Below are 17,263 nucleotides of genomic sequence, written 5' to 3'. Positions count from 1 at the left end.
TTAAAATAGTAAAAACTTCACCTTGCAAAAAAATATCTTAACAAATTGTATTTTTTATTTTATAATTAAAACAAAACAACAAAAATATTTCAATCAATCAATCAATCAATCTTTTGTTTTAATAATATCTTTCTACATTAATAAATTAATTTTTTTTGAAAGAAAATAATATTTTTATTTATTTGAATATATTAGATATTATTTTGTTGTTAAAATGCATGCATAAATACACACATTCATACATACATACATAATCTTTCAAATAATTTTATTTTGCAATATTATTATAATTACTATTAAATAGAGCATAAAAAAATGTATTGAAAAATTCCTTATTTTTTTTATTTATGAATCTTTTTAATTGAAAAATAAAGATGGCTTGTCTAGCTGGAATTATTTATATTTTTGTTTGTTTATGATAAGATATTAATAAATTCAATATAATTGGCTGAATCTTTTGATTTTTAATTATTGATAAATAACTTTACAAAATTTACTTAATATTGATTTGGCTTTGAATTAATTACTAATTCTTAACATTAATATTTAGTTTAATAAAATCTATTTATTCAAAATATCTAAAAGCAATTTTATTTAAATCCATGTCTTCAGATAAGCAAGAAGAGAGAATCTATTATGGTTCTCTTGAAGAATAGGAGAGACAAAGAATAATAGATGAAGAAAAGCAAAAATAAGAAAGAAAATAGCAATAAGCTTCTCAATCTGCTCCTAATAGCAGCTCAGATTAATAATAATCATAATAAGTCTAAACAGGATAATTAAAAAGCTTGGGAGGAAAGTAATTAAAATCTTTAGCTGACAAAGATAAGTCACAAACAAATGTGTAGATAGAAGTATTGGAATTATCAGAACATGCTCTAGAAGAAAAGAGAAGACATGATGAAAATATGAGAAAGTTAGAACTTCAAAAAAAAGCATCAACTATGATTGTACCTACAAATGATAAAGAAGTAAAATATAGATTGAGATAATTAGGTCATCCTATTTGCTACTTTGGTGAAAATAATGCTGACAGAAGAGAGCGTTTGAAAAAGGTTTAAGCTGAATATATTATGGAACACGGCGATTTACCTCAATTTATTAAATTAGAAGAAAAGCAAAAGTAAAATGATGAGAATGAACATTTCTACTACCCAGGTATTAAAGAATTGAAAGAAATTAGAGAAGAAATAGCTACTTACTCTCTTCTTAAGTCTTCGCGTAGAGTCTATAAATCTAAAGTTGGTAGAATGGAGGAAGACCCATTAGTAGAAGAAAAAAAGCAAATTAGTTCTCTCAACAGAGCTATGAAATTTGATGTTTGTGTTAGTTAATTCGCTGATTCAAGTATTGTTTTAAGAGGTGCTTTTTCTCCTGAATGTGATCTTTTAGCAACAGCAGGCGGTTCTGGAGTCTCCAAAATATGGAATATTCCTAATTCAGATTTAAAATGCAGATTAGAAGGCCATCTTAGTAAGGTCCATGATATTGTTTGGAATCCAGAAACAGGTAGTATGAGTCATAACTCTTTTGGGCATTTGGCTACAGGATCTAGTGATACAAATATTCGTTTATGGACTATGGACCCTGCTGCTGAATTATAAAAATCAATTGTTTTAAGTGGACATGAAGATAGAGTTAATAGACTCAGTTTCCATCAAACAGGAAAATATCTCTTTTCTACTTCTCACGATATGACTTGGCGTTTTTGGGACATCGAGCGTCAGAAAGAAATTTACGTATAAACTGGTCATACTAAAGGAGTATATGCTAATGCACTTCATCCTGATGGATCTCTTATTTTTACAGGAGATCTCTAAGGTTATGGAATGATTTGGGATTTAAGAACTGGTAAAGGTATACTACCTTTTTCAGGTTATCATGTTAAAGGTATTTTAGCAGCTGATTTCTCTGAAAATGGTTTCTAATTTGTAACTGGTAGTGAAGATAATACACTTAGAGTATTCGATATTAGAAGAAGGGCTTGTATGCATACTCTTCCTGGTCATCTTAAACTTATCAGTGATGTTAAATTTTAGAAAAATGGAAGCAATTACTTTGTCTCTGTTAGTTATGACAACACACTCAAATTATGGAATGCAAAAGACTTTTCACTAGCCAAAACATATAAATCCCACGAATCTAAAATCACTTCAGTTACCTTGGATTAATCTCAGAAGTATTTTGCAACTACATCTCTAGATAGAAAGTGGATGTTATGGGAATATAAAGATTTCTGATAGTTAGATAGATAGATAGCATATAATAAAAAAATAGAAATTTAACAAATTCCTAAATATTTAACTTGTTTATATATACTTAATCAATACTTATTTTTAAATCCTTTTATAGATATTTATTAAATTATAAATCAAAAAATTACTAAACTAGAAACTTATTAGGCTCTTTCTTTATTTATTTATTTAGTTATAAATACATGTTTTTTCATTTACCAATTTGCATTTTAAAACAATTCTCATTTTTTTCTAATTTATGTTTAAATTGAAGGATTATTCTATTTAGAAAATATCCTAGTTTGTTTTTTTAAAATGTATGTATGATTTAATTTTACATATATTTATAGCTAACTCACTATTGTTTTACTAAATTGATATTACTTACTCAAGAAATAATTTTCATAAATAGCTATTTTTGTTTTTCTGTATTTTTCTTCATTTATTATAATTAGGTGTGATAAATAATCAAAAAAACAATAATAAATCGCTATTATTTGATTTTAGGATCAGTTCTCATCACAGGTAAATATAGTAGATAAGAAACTAAAAAAATTTTCGATTTTCGGAAGTTAAAAAAATTAAAAATTAAATTTTTCCACTAAGAAATTCATTTTTATAAAGTATTTAGTTTAATTTAATTTATAATGCAGGAATGTTAGAAAAATGTTTAATTAAATTGAAAAATAAATTTTTAATTTGTAATAAATACTTTACTATTCGTTTTATAAATTGGTAATAAATTTTTATAAGACAAAGAAGTTGAAATTAAGTTAATTTTTAATTTAATTAAAATCTTTTATTAAAAAGTTATATTTTATTTTTAATAAATTGTGAGTTCGTCAGAAACTGAAACTAGTTTTTAATTAGACTAATTTTTTGATTTTCTTCAATGCATTTTTAAAATTAATTTCTGAACCTCTTAAACTAAAATCGTCTTGTCTTGTAATAAAAAAATTTTATATTAAAAATTAAATATGTTAAATTAAATAAATAATTTGTGGCTTTAAAAAATTTAAAACTACTTAAAATAATTTATCATCTCAATTAAAATTAAAGAAGTCTAAGTAAATAAATAAATAAAATTAATTTACCCAAAAGAAACTGAAACTGTTCTTAAATTTTTAAAGGATGCAAAGGCAGGTAGTAATTCAATTAATGCATAGTCATTTATGTTGTTATTACTTTTAAAATTTTAATTAAAAATGTAAAAGTCTTACTTGAGTTATTTTAATAAAATAAATATAAAATAAAAATGAATTGTGATTTACTAAAGAGCAAGGATTAAATTTTATAAGCTTTTAGATTTAGCTAAATTTATAAATAAGGCTATAGCACCTGCATTTTAAATACTGTTTGCACTTTGTTACGAATTTCATAAAAATTAGTTAATAAGTTTTAATTAAATAATTAAAAAAATAAATCTTCTATTAAGCTTTTAAAATAAAACAATAATTAAAAAAAATTAATCCTACCCTAGATTCAGAAGCAAATATTTAAGCTTTAAGCAATTAGCTAAACTTGAGCTAAGGTTAGAAATACCTTATTTACGAATATTGTTGGTACTTTAAATTAAAATTTTTATTTAAATATTGTCACTAATTAATTATATTTCACATAAATTCAATATAGCAATAAATCTTTTTTGATATTTATTAAAATTAAGATAAGATAAGTGATTTACTATAGACTAACACTTAATGCTTCCAGGTTTTTACAGTTTTCTAAACCTTATCCCAACGCAGAAGCCCCTTTTTCTTATATCTCAATCTAACTTTTATCGTTAAATAAGTAATATATATAATTATATTAATTTGGAATATATTTTTAAAAACTTTGTTAATTAGTTTGTTAAATAATTTTTTAATTTTTGTTAATAATGAATTTTATTTTATTTACTATAAATTTAAAGTTAAATCTTTCAGATTCTCAAAATTGACTAAATTTTAACTCAGAATAGAAATTCCTTCATCTCCAATTTTGTTCTGACTTTTTATAAAATTAAAAGTAAATTTATTTGATAATCAATCTATACCTTAAGTCCTTCAATTTATTTATTTTTAGAAGAACTATTTGTAATTTTGTAAAAATATTAAAAAATTTTTTAAAGGTTTTTGATAATAATTTTTTAGATATTTTATATTAAAGATTTATGGTATTTTTAAGAACCTTTTTATATTTTCAGTATTTTATTTTATTTATCTATTAATAAAAATTATTATTATATTATTTAATTATTTATTACTCTAAGACAAGAAACAAACTCTAGAGACTCTTGATGTTTACTAAAGGCACTATGAATCCTTATATGCCCTAAGCCTTTATTTAGTTTTAGCTTTAAATAAATATATTTTATAATAGATTAAACTTTGTCAATTATATTTTAGGAATTACAAAATAAAATCTTAAAAATTAAATAAATAAAATTAAAAGCTGATAGAAAATTAGAAAGATCTTTTACAATAACTAAAGTTTTAAATTTTAAAGGTTTGTACAATTTCCCAACCCAGAACCTAAGCAAGTAGCTTCAATGTCTTTAAAATTGTTTTGGCTATAATATTATATAAAGTAAATTATAATAAATAAATAAATAAAATATTTTAAAGTAATTAGGTAAGAAAGTAAGAAAAATTTTAAGCTTGTTTTTCTATAAAAATGAGAAGTTATGCATTAGAAAAGTTATTTATGATCTTAATAATAAATAAAGCTTACCTGATGTAGAGTTCTAAGGTTTACAGCTTTTTGCAGTTCGAAAAGGAAGTAACTATTTCCCTCAAGCTTTACTCGTTAAGATTTTTACACCTTTATTAAAATTTGTAAAAATATTCTAAGAAATGAGTTTATTAATAAATTACAAAATCATGATACATATATATATTCATACATACAAGCAATATTTAATAATTTTAAAATATTTTTTTATTTTTAAAATATAAAGGAAAGAAATTATGTTTACTATAAATGAAGGATAAGTACTGATAAGTTTTTGCATTAAGATATAGAAGAGCTTAAATTTGATATTGCCTATTTATCTATTTTACAATATCTATTTATAAATTATTAATATTTTTAAAGGAAATTTTACTTTTTTAAAATAAATTAATTTTCCCATTTAAACAAAAATCAAAGGATTTAAAATTATTTTTAAAAATCAAATTCGATTATTAAATAAATTAAAGTTTAAGATGTAATTTTTTTTTTCAATTCTAATTTATTGATCTCAATTAATTTTTTATTACTAAAAATCTAAAATAATATTTTCATGTGCAGAGAAGTCAGAGCTGATAAACTTTTGATAATAAAAAAATAAAATATTAATATATGAGAGTACACATTTATATTAAATACATTCTCTACTTCTTTGAATACTTTAGAATTCGATATCATTTTTATTCTTTTGAATTATTGAGTTTGTTTGTTTTTTAGTAAATAAATAGACAAATGTGTTAATTTTTAGTTTATTCTCTTTAAAGTTGATTAAAAAGTAAGTTTAACAACTATTTTATATTAAATTCTTTCATTCAGTTTTTTAAATGAAAAATATATTTTTTCATTTTAATATAAAAATTCATCTATTTTAAAGTATAAATTATTTTTATCTTCTTTTTTAATATTTTGTTTACCCTTTTTTAAATACCCTCTTTCATAATATGCATTAAGATTATTATAAAAAATTAAATATGAGTTAATTTTTAAAATGCCTTACAGATTTATTCAAAATATATTCAAGGACAATCAGATATTGTGAACAAATTTTGATAAAATTTAAGTGCTAGTAACTATTTAGTAAAAATATGTAAATTTTGATAAAATATGAAGCTCTGATACTGATAGGATTATCTTTATATTCATACATATACAGAAATTTATAAACAAAAAATTGAAAATAACTTTATTAATTTTACGTATATTTATTGATTTACTAAAAAATACAAAATTATTAAATAGCAATCACAATAAAGCTTCTTAAATTTTTAGGAATAACCATAAGTGTCTTAGCATAGCTTTATATCTGATTCTAGTTCAATATTTTAGCAATGCAATAATTTTTAAGTTAATACTCATAATAGAGATAGCCACTCTAATAAATCTTAACATGAAGAAGGTACTTAGTAAGATAGTGATTAAGAACTAGCTAAAGTATAATTTATAGTAAAACCATTACCAGCAGCTTTAAACTTCTAAATTGATATTAATTCTGGGTTGTAAATTACAAATGATGGTGTTATTAGGCATTTCATATCACTTTATCCAGTTTATTTTGGGTTTAACTAATATGAAACCTATTAAATAGAAGATCTTTCAGATAATTATGGTTTGGTCAAAATAAAATAGTATGGTATAGAAAAATTATCATTCAGCAGTTATTAGTATGCTTTATAATTTCTTTAGCATATGCCAAATATCTAGCTGCAATTAGCAAATCATGTATTTAGCCTTTGTGAAGCTTATATTGATTAAGTAAACTAATATTAAGCAAAGCAATAAATATCTGAAGCTACTTATTAATAAAAAGAAGAGGAGTTTGAGAGGTTCTAGTAAATGTGTATGCTATTTCTTTAATAGATTAGCAAATAAAATAGCAATTTAATGTACACCTACTAAATAGCGAGATTAAGTTAAAAGCATAATGGTTTAGATTTGTAAAATTATGGATATTCAAAATCATACTTAGAACTTTTAGGAATTAATTAAGAAACCTTTTCATAAATAATACTGAGAAGAAAATAAATAGATCTTATACCTAAAAAAGTAGATATATCCAACTAGAGTTTAGCTTCCATATAAAGCTTTAAAACTGAAAATGGAGATAACCATATATCTGAAATTATCACTTTTGATGGATTTTAAATTAAATTATTCTTTAAAACCAAAAATTATGGCCATCTTTTTCCAAATAATGAGGTTTTAGATGGTAAAAGCGAGTATTTCTTTTTCATCACAGAAATAGATGTTAATATGCAAGATTTAAATTAACTTATTAATTATAGATAAAAATTAATTGATCATTCTAAACTCACCTATGATGATTTTATTAAAAAAGAGCTATCCTATCTTTTTGAGGATGTAGAATATTCAATACACTCATAGGCATTCTTAGAGAAATATTATGGTGAAAATATCAAAAAGCTCAAACAAAAGTAGTTACTATAATGTACTTACAAAGACATCTAAATTTGAATTATTTATTTATTTAATTTTACTTATTGATTTACTCAAATATCTATTTATTTATTTACTAACTAACTAACCAAATTATTAAAAAAATTTTAATTTAATTTTATTTTATTTAACTGATATGAAAATAGTATTAAATTCTTTAAAGAAATGAATTATTTATCAGGTAATAACTTTAATAATGAAAAAATGACATACTATTTATTAGTTATTCAATTTTATTTTATATACTATAAATTGATTCTTTTGATTAACTCTCCTATCTAATCTATCATTTTCAGTTATAATTAATATGGAAAAAAATATTGGGCATTTACCTTCAAAAATTTTAAGCCTAGGAATATTATTTAGTATAACCAATATAAAATTTTTGAAAAAACAAAGCTTATTAAAATATAAACCAATGATTCCAGTTTAAAAATAGTTAATTAATTTGAATCTGAAATATTCATTCTACATTAATTTAAAAAAACTATATAGTAAAAAAATAAGCTAATCTTTCTGATATTGATCAAAAATCTTTAAGTAAAAGTTAATTTGGGTAAATGTTTCTACCAAAAATAATTCTAGAAAAAAATAATGGAAACAAAAAAGATATAAGACTCAATATAAAATAATTAAAATTTAATTGATAATAAGTGATTGCGAAAAAATATGTAAATTCTGATTAATTATGATAAAAAGGATTATAATCGGCTATTATATTATGGAAATCTTACTATAAATATCTCTTTTTTTCAAGCTTTAATAATAATTAAGTAAAAAACAGATATAAACAATCGATATTTAGATTTGTTTTTATAGTTATAATAAATAAATGTAAAAGCTCTTCATCTCTTAATAGTCAGAAGCAGATTTCTCTAGCCTTGATTAACAGTTGCTAGAGTCAAATCATCAGTCTATTAATGATCAAAGTTTATTGTAGGAGGAATCTTTTAACTGTTAGTTAAATACTTTATAGTAATAATAGAATAGAAATAATACATCTTGTTCAGATGATCATACTCAAAATCAAAATGAATAGTTCAAAAAAGTGCAATTTATTGTTAAGCCTTCTCAGGTTTTGCTAAATTTCTAAATAAATGTTTTTACTGGATTGTAGATTACTAGCGATGGAGTAATTAGATATTTTCCAGCTATTTAACCAGTTTATTTTGGTTTTAATTAATATGATTCCATTTAAGTAGAAGACTTTTATCACAGCATTGGATTAGTTAATCTAAAATAGCACAACAGAGCTAAGCAAACAAAAAGTAGCTATAAACAGGCTTTGGATTTTATTTAATATATCCCAAATATTGAATAATAAATTGTCAAAGAAACTTTCACTAAATTTGGAATGCTGATGTGTAACTTAAGCGAGTATTTTGCAAAACAAATTACTTCAGAAGCTATGCTTAAGACTAAAGATGAAGAATTTAAGATGTTTTAATAAATGTGCATGAAATTTCTTGAAGAATTAAACAATTAAAATGGAAATTAAATGTATTGTTATTAGATTTTTAGATTAAGTCAAAAATACAATGATATAGATTTTTCAAACTATGGCTACTCAAAATCCTACTTAGATCTATTAGGGATTAATGCAGAAACACTATCTTAAATAATATTAAGAGGAAAGTAAATAGACTTAATCCCAAATAAAATTGATATAACGAAATAAGGTTTAACTTCTTTGTAAAGAGTAGGAGTTGAAGAAGAAGATAATAATATTGCAGAGATTATTACCTTTGATGGCTTTCCCATAAAGATTCATTTAAAAAGAAAAGATTATGGGAGTTTATTTTTAAACAAAGAAATTTTATAAGGTGAATATGAACATTATTTTTTGATTACTGAAATAGATATAGAGCTAAACGACTTACAATAACTAATTAATTACAGATAAAGATTAACATAAAATTTTAAACTTTCTTATGATGATTTCATTAAAAAAGAACTCTCATATCTTTTCGAAGATGTTGAGTACTCTATTCACTCATAAGCATTTTTAGAAAAATATTATGCTCAAAATATTAAATCACTATAAAAAAAATAGTAATTGCCTTGTGGCTATAGATAAATCTAAAACTGAATTACTACAAATTAAATAAAAACCAATATTAACTAAATCAAATTTTTATTTGATTTCACTTATATAATAAATACAAAATATTTAGTTTCAATTATCATCTCTAATCATGAAAATCCTTTATTAATCAAATTATATGCAAACAATTTAAATAATTTCTTAAATAATAAAATCATCGAGCAGTGAGTAATAAAATTAAAAATAAATTCTGAAATAAATTTATTAAAAAATAATTAATTACATTCTTATTATTATTTACTTATTTCTTATAAAATAAAAATTTACTTTAATTTAAAAAATAATATGTACTTACTTACTTGCTTTATATTTTATAAAATATTATATGATTCTAATACATTAAATCCCAACTACAATACAACAACTCTCTCCCCCTACCCTCAAAAAAAAAAATTTAATATTTGTTAAAATTACAGTAAATTATGAATCTTTTTAAAAATATTCAATTAGTAAACTAAGTAAGGGAAGTATTAGGAGATATGTAAACTGAGTTTTTTTATGAATATAAAAAATAATATTTATTTTAAAATTCATTTAATTTACTTAAATTATAACAAATATTATTAATAAACTAACTTAATAAATTAATTTTAATTAATAAAGGAGCATAAAATATAATTTTTGATAAAAACTTATTCTCTTATTTCATCATTAAATATTAATATTCTTTTTTAATTTTAAAACTATGAATTAAATGGATATTTTCTAATTTAAAAATATATAATACTTAAATTTAAAAAAACTTAATTTACTATTTGGCAATAGATTTTATTTATTCTTTAAATTAATGCTAGTAGTTTTTATTTTTTAGATAAGTTTGTGCATGTTTTTATATCTAGGCATAATTATTTTATCATAATTATTATATGTATTTCTTTGAGCAGAGTATACAGGAGCCTTAACATGGATTAATACTTACTTGTATTTAATTTAGTTCTGCATTCAATCAAAAATTAGTGTTTTGAAGAGGTTAAGTTTTTGGTTGATTGAATGTAGAAAATTAAAGAAATAACATAAATTTAAAGCTAATTAATTATTAAATTACATTTTACTTGATTTAGAAAATGAGACTTAACAAATATAAATAAAATTTTGATTAAACATAAAAAATGTACAATGAAATGGTGGAAATATTTTACTCACGATAGCATGAAAAGACTCTAACAGAAGATGAGTATGGAACAAAAAATATATCCATAAATAGGATTTAATCTTCTTTGTAGGAACTAAGCACAAAAAAAATATAATTAGATGCTGAAATTAATCCTAAGATGTAGAAAAGTATTCAGATAATTGATAGCAAAAAGTAGATTCAATCCTAAAATGAAGAAAACTAGCTTAGTTATATTTAAAATAATAATGAAATATCTTATTTGTAATTTAAGAATGGAAATTATGATACTGATATTCCAAAGTAGAATTAAAAATGTTAGTTACAAGACTCTTTGAGTATGTCTATGTAAAATGATAACAAAAAGTTAGTCTACTTCGACTGCTATGACCTAAAAAATAGTTTATAACACATTTAAAACATTAATAATAGCACTTCCAATTTAAATACTCTATTAGGCAGTCCAAGTTTTAAAAACAAACCTTAGAGTCACGAATCAAATACTCCACAAGGTGCTAATGAAATGCAATAAGATCAAAAAAAGGTAATAAGCAAATATTTTACCTCTAATATTGATTCAAAAGAAGTAGAAAGGGTATAATCTAATTAACAGAGCGACAATAAAATTGAATATTAACAGGATGTTTAATCTAAAAAGCAAACTGGAAGCTTTAGAATAGCATTATAAAATAATAATAATAATTAGAACGGAGGAGGTGCTATTGAATCACCTAACAAAAAGTAGAAGTAAATTTTATCTTCTGTTCATCACTTATCTAGGAAAAAAGATTCAAGAAAGATTACAGAAAATGAAAAATAATTGTTACAAAAAAAGTAAAAGAGAAATAATTTTATCCATATTATAATGAAAATGAAAAATTATGCATATAAAATGGCTTCCAATATCGAATCAAAAAGACTTGCTTTGCTTTAAAGGCAGAAGTTCTATTATTTAAGAGATAAGACAATTAATTATGACAAATAGGAAAAAGAAAACTACGAATTTTATGATTACAATTATTTCTAAAAAATTATTCATTTATTTTTTAAGCAAGCAAATTCAATTAAGCTAATTAAAACAATTAGAAAAAATACTCCCACTATTCCTTTATTTCATCCTTAGTCTATTATGAAGTTTATATGGGACATTCTTAACATGATCATTGTAATTGTATTCTTCTTTTATCTTCCTCTATACTTTATTTATGGTATACCTTTCAGTTCTGCTTTTTATCTGGAGAATCTAGATATTTTTTTAGCAACTATTGCTACTTTAGATGTATTTGTCAAGTTGAATACTGTTTAGTACAAAAAAGGAAATCTACTTCATTCAAGAACTCTCATTTTGCTCGAATAAATTTCAAAAGATGGCCTTCTAAATATTTCATTTGTAATAATTGTATGGATTAATGTTGCCTAGCAGCGAAATCAATTAGAATTAGTAAAAGATAACAAAATTAGTGTGTTGTTTTTTATGGTAGCCCTTTTCAAAGTTTTTAAGTAAACTACATTTAAAAATCGAATTTATGATAGATTTTATTTAAGGAAAATGAATAGAGGTTTTATCAGCTTATTGCAAATTTTCTTCAATTTATTTATAGTTTCCCATTTATTTGCATGTATTTGGTTAGTTTTTGGTAAAATGGACCAAACAGAAGATTCAATATTTTGTGCTTAACAAGGATCTTCTTATTATAATATTAATAATTGTTCATATACTTGGCTTGATAAATTGCAAGGAATAAAAAATCTCAACTTCTATGAATAATACTTGAGAGCATACTATTTTACAACTGTTACTATGATTACAGTTGGTTATGGTGATATAATTCCTGTTAATAGTAGAGAGTATTTATTATCTGTCTTGACAATGCTTATAGCTTGTGGTATGTTTGGATACAGTTTAAATTCTATTGGATAAATTTTATCAGAAATGAATATCAATAATAAAGAATATGATGAACATTTTAATGCTATTTATGGGTTTATGCATAAAAAAAATGTTTCAATTGATTTACAAGTTTAAGTCAGGGAATATTTACAGTATTTTTTTATTCAATCAAACCAAGAAGATATTTAAAAGTAATAAAAAGTTATTGCCTTACTCCCTGAATCCCTATAAAATTAGATGATGCTTGAGGCAAACAAAATTGTATTCGAAAAATCTCCTCTCTTTAGGTTATTTTTAATTAATAAACTGCAAATTTTTTTGATTTAAATAATTGTAAATCCTCATCTATTAATGTCCCTCCCTCTTATTTTAGATTTATGTCTCATAATTTAAAATTTTTAATTTAAACAAAATCTTTGAAAATAAGTTTAATTTAAATATGAGGATTTATTGTAATTTAAAAAAATAATTTCATTTTATTTAAATTATATTTTAAAGGAAAAATTTTAGCCAATAGATTATTTAAAAGACCATAAAACTTATTGAATAAAAAGAATTCAAACCTGGTTAAAAGATTATAATGCAAGAAGTAGAAAACGATTACTGCATTTATTTTATAGAAAAAGGAAGTGTAGAAATTTATAACAGCAATAACAATGAAAAACTAAAGGTACTTCATAAAGGAGATTATTTTGGAGAAATTTAATTCTTTACAGGAAAATCAAGTTAGTTATCTGTCAGAAGTGTTGAATTTACGAAATTGTTATCAATTAAGAGAAGCAACTTCTATGAGTTGATCTAAAGCTCACCAATTGACTTAGAAAAATTTTGCATGATAAAAGATTCTATTACTTTTAACAATAAATTGGATTTAGTTGGAGTTGTATGCTACTGTTGTAAATCAACCACTCATTTAGTTACTGAGTGCAATTTCATCCATCTTTGCTCTGATAAATTTAAAGTATATTGCACACTTGCATTTTAAATAACCTTTCTATCAATTTAATTTTTGAAGATAGTAAAAAATAAAATATATTTATTTAATTATTTATTTTAGATTATAAAGGAATATGCCAAAAATGATTTCTAAACAAGAGACAAAGATATTTAAAGGAAAAGTTTCTCCTATAATTCATTGTAAGTAAAACATTAAGTTGAAGAGGGAGCAAAATAATTTATAGATGAGAATTTAGAAGATTTAAGTTGGCAAGGCTGGTTTAACGATGCGATGAAATAAGAATTTTAAGAAGATTTAAATTTAATAAAAAATGGAAGAGGATAGCCTAGTTTAAGAACGATTGGTAATTAGCAAAATTTAAATAATATCTAAAAAATAAAGAGCTAATAAAATATACAAAATTAGTTGTAGAATATAAAATTATAATACCAATTCATTAAAAACACAAACGTAAATAATCAAGATAATACAAATATGAATATGAACTCTGAACTGAATTATATAGACAGATAAGACAGATAAAGTATATAAATTTAATAAAAATCTTATAATACGTTAGATAAACAAAGTCTTCAAGTATAATAAAAATCTAACAATAACTTTTAGTACACAGTTAATAATGACGATTATAGTCAATCTAGCAATAATGGTTGCACATAATGCAAAAAAGTTTATTTTTCTATCAAATCTTTGTAAGATAAAATTGTTGATGATGATTAAGGAGACAATAAATCTTAGTTAACCTAATAGTGCTAACATTCATAATTTGTCACTTAGTAAAATTAACCAAGTAACATTTATAATAATTTCATACAGGGAGATGGAGGGAATATTCTGAATACTCCAACTAACAGGTAACGCCAACTATCTAATATGTCGGAAATGTGTCCTTCCCCATATTCTGCTAACAATAAATTGTATGTTAATGTTAATACTCCAAATTATTTCAACACAAATAATCTAAACCCATAAACATCTCTTGGGTTTTAATTTTATAATCCTTAAAACAGTAACTACAGTATTCCTGAGTTTGTGAATCCTAATTCTAGCTAGGAATCTAATCATCTAACGAATAATGATAATTACTCATAATTTAGTAACAAAATTAAACTTGAAGATAATAAATTGTATAACAAATAAATCTATTAACAAAAATCATTCAACTAAAATGATCAAAAAGAATAATATGCTAACAAAAGTTCTTTAAAAACTGATATTTTAAGCATGAAGAAATCATAAAATCGTTATTTGAGTAAACAATTAAGTAGCTATTTCCAAAAATAAGCAAATGAAGCATTACTAAAATAATTAAAAGAATTATTCCAGTAACCTTAAAAATAAAATACACAAGATTGTGATTTTTAGTTTGAAACTCTTAAAAGTTATTAATTTTACATGCCTTAAAATAATTACGAAAGAGTTTTGTTGCTATATTCTGTACAAATGAGAAAGCACTAAACATTTCAATATAAAACTATAAAAAGTCTATCAAATAAAAATAATGATAACAAGCCAAATGAACCTAATTAAAAATCTTAACCACCACATCAAAACGAAGCTCCTAAAAATATTTAATATTACTAAGACCTAATAAAAGAAAACTAATTACAAAATCAGTCTAAATAATAATTAGAAGAAGATTCAAAAAGCAATAAATCGAAATGAAAGTCTGCTTTCAAATTTTGTTTTAGATTGTTATTTTTATTAAATAAATTGAAATATTCTTCAATATGAAATTCATTTCTTAAATTCCCTGTTTATTCGTATATATTTTCAATTTTTTTGTTGTAGAAGTACAAAAAAACATTTTCTTTCTTATGCAATATATTTATTAGTATGAAATTATTTTTCTAAAAAAAATGTTTTTTTCATTTTAATTTAAAATAATTAATAGGATATAATTTTATTTTAAAAAGTCGGTACCACACCTAATTAAGAAAATGAATACATCACTGAGTTAGTGTTAAAATAGTTTTAATAATATCAATGTGTTTATATAAATGTCTTTTTAATTTTGGATAGGCTATACTTATAAATATTTAATTAAAAGAAATTTAGATAAATGTTTAGAAAAAAATTAAATTTTAAAATAAATGACACCTAGCTATAACCCCCTTCCCTCCCAAATGTTATCTAATACTATTTTTGTAAATAATTATTACTATTTTAAAATGAGAGATAAAAATTAATAGTTTAAAGCAATTTTTATGCTTAAGTGGTTGAAATATAAAAATATATTAAATGCATATTGAGTTCCTAGTTATCATTAATTTAATAAGAACTTTTGAGATTATAGTTTAGTTAGTATAATTAGTCATTCATTCATTTATTCTTTAGTTTTTATTGTCAAAATATGGAGCAACTGCTTCCAGATTTACATCCACAACAACCTGAATTGACAACTTAATTATTTTCGTAATTAGGGTGACTGTATTTATATAAGTCTGTTGTCTTTTTTTGATTGTGGTTTTAAAATTAATCTACTATTACATCTTCTTTATATATTTAGTCTTGCTATATTTATTAATTTTTAACATTTTGGAGATTTTATGGAGAATTTTCTTCAGGAGTTTTAAATTGATTTTATAAATCTTAAAAGTTGTTAGAACTTTATGAATATGATTCTGGTTCTACATCACAATCTATTTCTTGGCTATTTTGTATGTTGAAAAACTCAGTGGAATCATTTTCTATTGAAAAGAAATTGGAACTCCTATTTAAAGGACTTACATTTTCTCCTTAATTATAGCTGTTTTAAAAACTAAAGCTCTGGTTCCTATTAATACTTTGATTAGGTCTGCTTGGAATGTAAGGTAGAACAGCATTTAGAGGATCACAAAGAATATTATCTGGGTATCTGTATTCAAAATCACTCTTTCCTCCATGTATTTTTAAAATAGAATCTTCATCAAAAAACTTTTTGATATCTGACAGCTCATTAACGATATTAATTTTGTTTCTCACTTTTTCAGCTAACATAGGTCTGAATATATTGAAAGCCTATTTCATTATAAAACTAGGATATAAGATGTACACTTAAGCTAATCTTTCTGCATAGTTATCCTAGAACATCGAAACAAGAGACTTCATAAGAGTGATAAATTAGAAATCAAAATTTTTTGACGAAAATCCTTCTCTATCCCAAATAACACACATTTTTTCTGTGCCACTTTTTTCGCTCATTTTAATACCTACTTCCATTAAGTAAATCATAAATTTTATAACTTTATCGTGTGTTGTTTCTGCAGCAATATGATTTTTAATCCTAACTACACAGCATGGATTTCCTTATTTATCGTATTTATGCCAAAAAGCTTTTCCTGTCTTCATTTCGCTTTCGATTGTTTCCAATCCTATATTATCTATATCATATTTTTTTCTCCATAATATCCAATTCCTCCACATTTCAATTGTTTTTTCAATGTTAAAATCTCTCGCTTTGAGCTATCTTAATAAATGTTTTGGATCAGTAATCTTATCTTTATTTTAGCCTTACACATCTGCATTAGTTTCAAGTTCCTTTTTAACTAATTTCTGCATCTCTAAAAATATATTAAATTTTTGGTCGTCTAACTAATGTTCTTATCTAAACTATTCATTAGCTCTCCTTTCTTTTTCGCTATTTGTGCAGTTTATATCTTATTCTTACATGCCTGTAACTATCTATATATTCGTATTTGCTTTTTGCCTATAATTAGTATTTTAACTAGATTTTACTTTTTAGGTTGTGTTTTTTTTTTTTTAACAGCTAGATAGAACACCTTATTGCTTTATATTTTTGATATTTGGTTATTTATTTATT

The 17,263-nt window shown here is 22.7% G+C and overlaps 6 protein-coding genes across 6 annotated transcripts; 4 read left to right on the top strand and 2 right to left on the bottom strand. All coding sequences in view use genetic code 6, as the record gives it.

Annotated features, from left to right (window-relative positions):
* Positions 1–602: 602 nt before the first annotated feature.
* On the top strand, positions 603–2,240 carry TTHERM_00700970 (U4/U6 small nuclear ribonucleoprotein Prp4; the record flags this gene model as incomplete). The annotated part of the gene is made up of 1 exon (XM_971716.1): positions 603–2,240. The coding sequence occupies one exon, from the start codon at positions 603–605 to the stop codon at positions 2,238–2,240; it is 1,638 nt and encodes a 545-aa protein (XP_976809.1).
* Positions 2,241–2,938: 698 nt separating this feature from the next.
* On the bottom strand, positions 2,939–5,738 carry TTHERM_00700960 (kinase domain protein). Its single transcript, XM_971715.2, has 12 exons — positions 5,583–5,738; positions 5,474–5,523; positions 5,191–5,280; positions 4,947–5,036; positions 4,696–4,785; positions 4,480–4,569; positions 4,134–4,223; positions 3,919–4,008; positions 3,710–3,799; positions 3,506–3,595; positions 3,329–3,418; positions 2,939–3,176 (listed from the first exon to the last, which is right to left on the bottom strand). The coding sequence occupies exons 1-12, from the start codon at positions 5,619–5,621 to the stop codon at positions 3,077–3,079; spliced, it is 999 nt and encodes a 332-aa protein (XP_976808.2). The 5' UTR covers positions 5,622–5,738; the 3' UTR covers positions 2,939–3,076.
* Positions 5,739–6,342: 604 nt separating this feature from the next.
* TTHERM_00700950 (hypothetical protein) lies at positions 6,343–7,415 on the top strand (the record flags this gene model as incomplete). Its single annotated transcript, XM_971714.2, has 1 exon — positions 6,343–7,415. The coding sequence occupies exon 1, from the start codon at positions 6,630–6,632 to the stop codon at positions 7,413–7,415; it is 786 nt and encodes a 261-aa protein (XP_976807.2). The 5' UTR covers positions 6,343–6,629.
* A 754-nt stretch (positions 7,416–8,169) lies between these two features.
* TTHERM_00700940 (hypothetical protein) lies at positions 8,170–9,486 on the top strand (the record flags this gene model as incomplete). The annotated part of the gene is made up of 1 exon (XM_971713.2): positions 8,170–9,486. Exon 1 carries the CDS (start codon positions 8,230–8,232, stop codon positions 9,484–9,486), a length of 1,257 nt encoding a protein of 418 aa, XP_976806.1. The 5' UTR covers positions 8,170–8,229.
* Positions 9,487–10,610: 1,124 nt separating this feature from the next.
* TTHERM_00700930 (cation channel family protein) lies at positions 10,611–15,126 on the top strand (the record flags this gene model as incomplete). The annotated part of the gene is made up of 3 exons (XM_971712.2): positions 10,611–12,790; positions 13,002–13,464; positions 13,561–15,126. The coding sequence occupies 3 exons, from the start codon at positions 10,611–10,613 to the stop codon at positions 15,124–15,126; spliced, it is 4,209 nt and encodes a 1,402-aa protein (XP_976805.2).
* Positions 15,127–15,807: 681 nt separating this feature from the next.
* On the bottom strand, positions 15,808–17,112 carry TTHERM_00700920 (divergent CRAL/TRIO domain protein; the record flags this gene model as incomplete). The annotated part of the gene is made up of 1 exon (XM_971711.1): positions 15,808–17,112. One exon carries the CDS (start codon positions 17,110–17,112, stop codon positions 15,808–15,810), a length of 1,305 nt encoding a protein of 434 aa, XP_976804.1.
* Positions 17,113–17,263: the final 151 nt, after the last annotated feature.

Source organism: Tetrahymena thermophila (assembly GCF_000189635.1).
Source record: "Tetrahymena thermophila SB210 genomic scaffold scf_8254820, whole genome shotgun sequence".
Classification (NCBI taxonomy): domain Eukaryota; phylum Ciliophora; class Oligohymenophorea; order Hymenostomatida; family Tetrahymenidae; genus Tetrahymena; species Tetrahymena thermophila.
The sequence above is the reverse complement of the archived record's forward strand: the minus strand, read 5'-3'. Positions and strand labels throughout refer to the sequence as shown.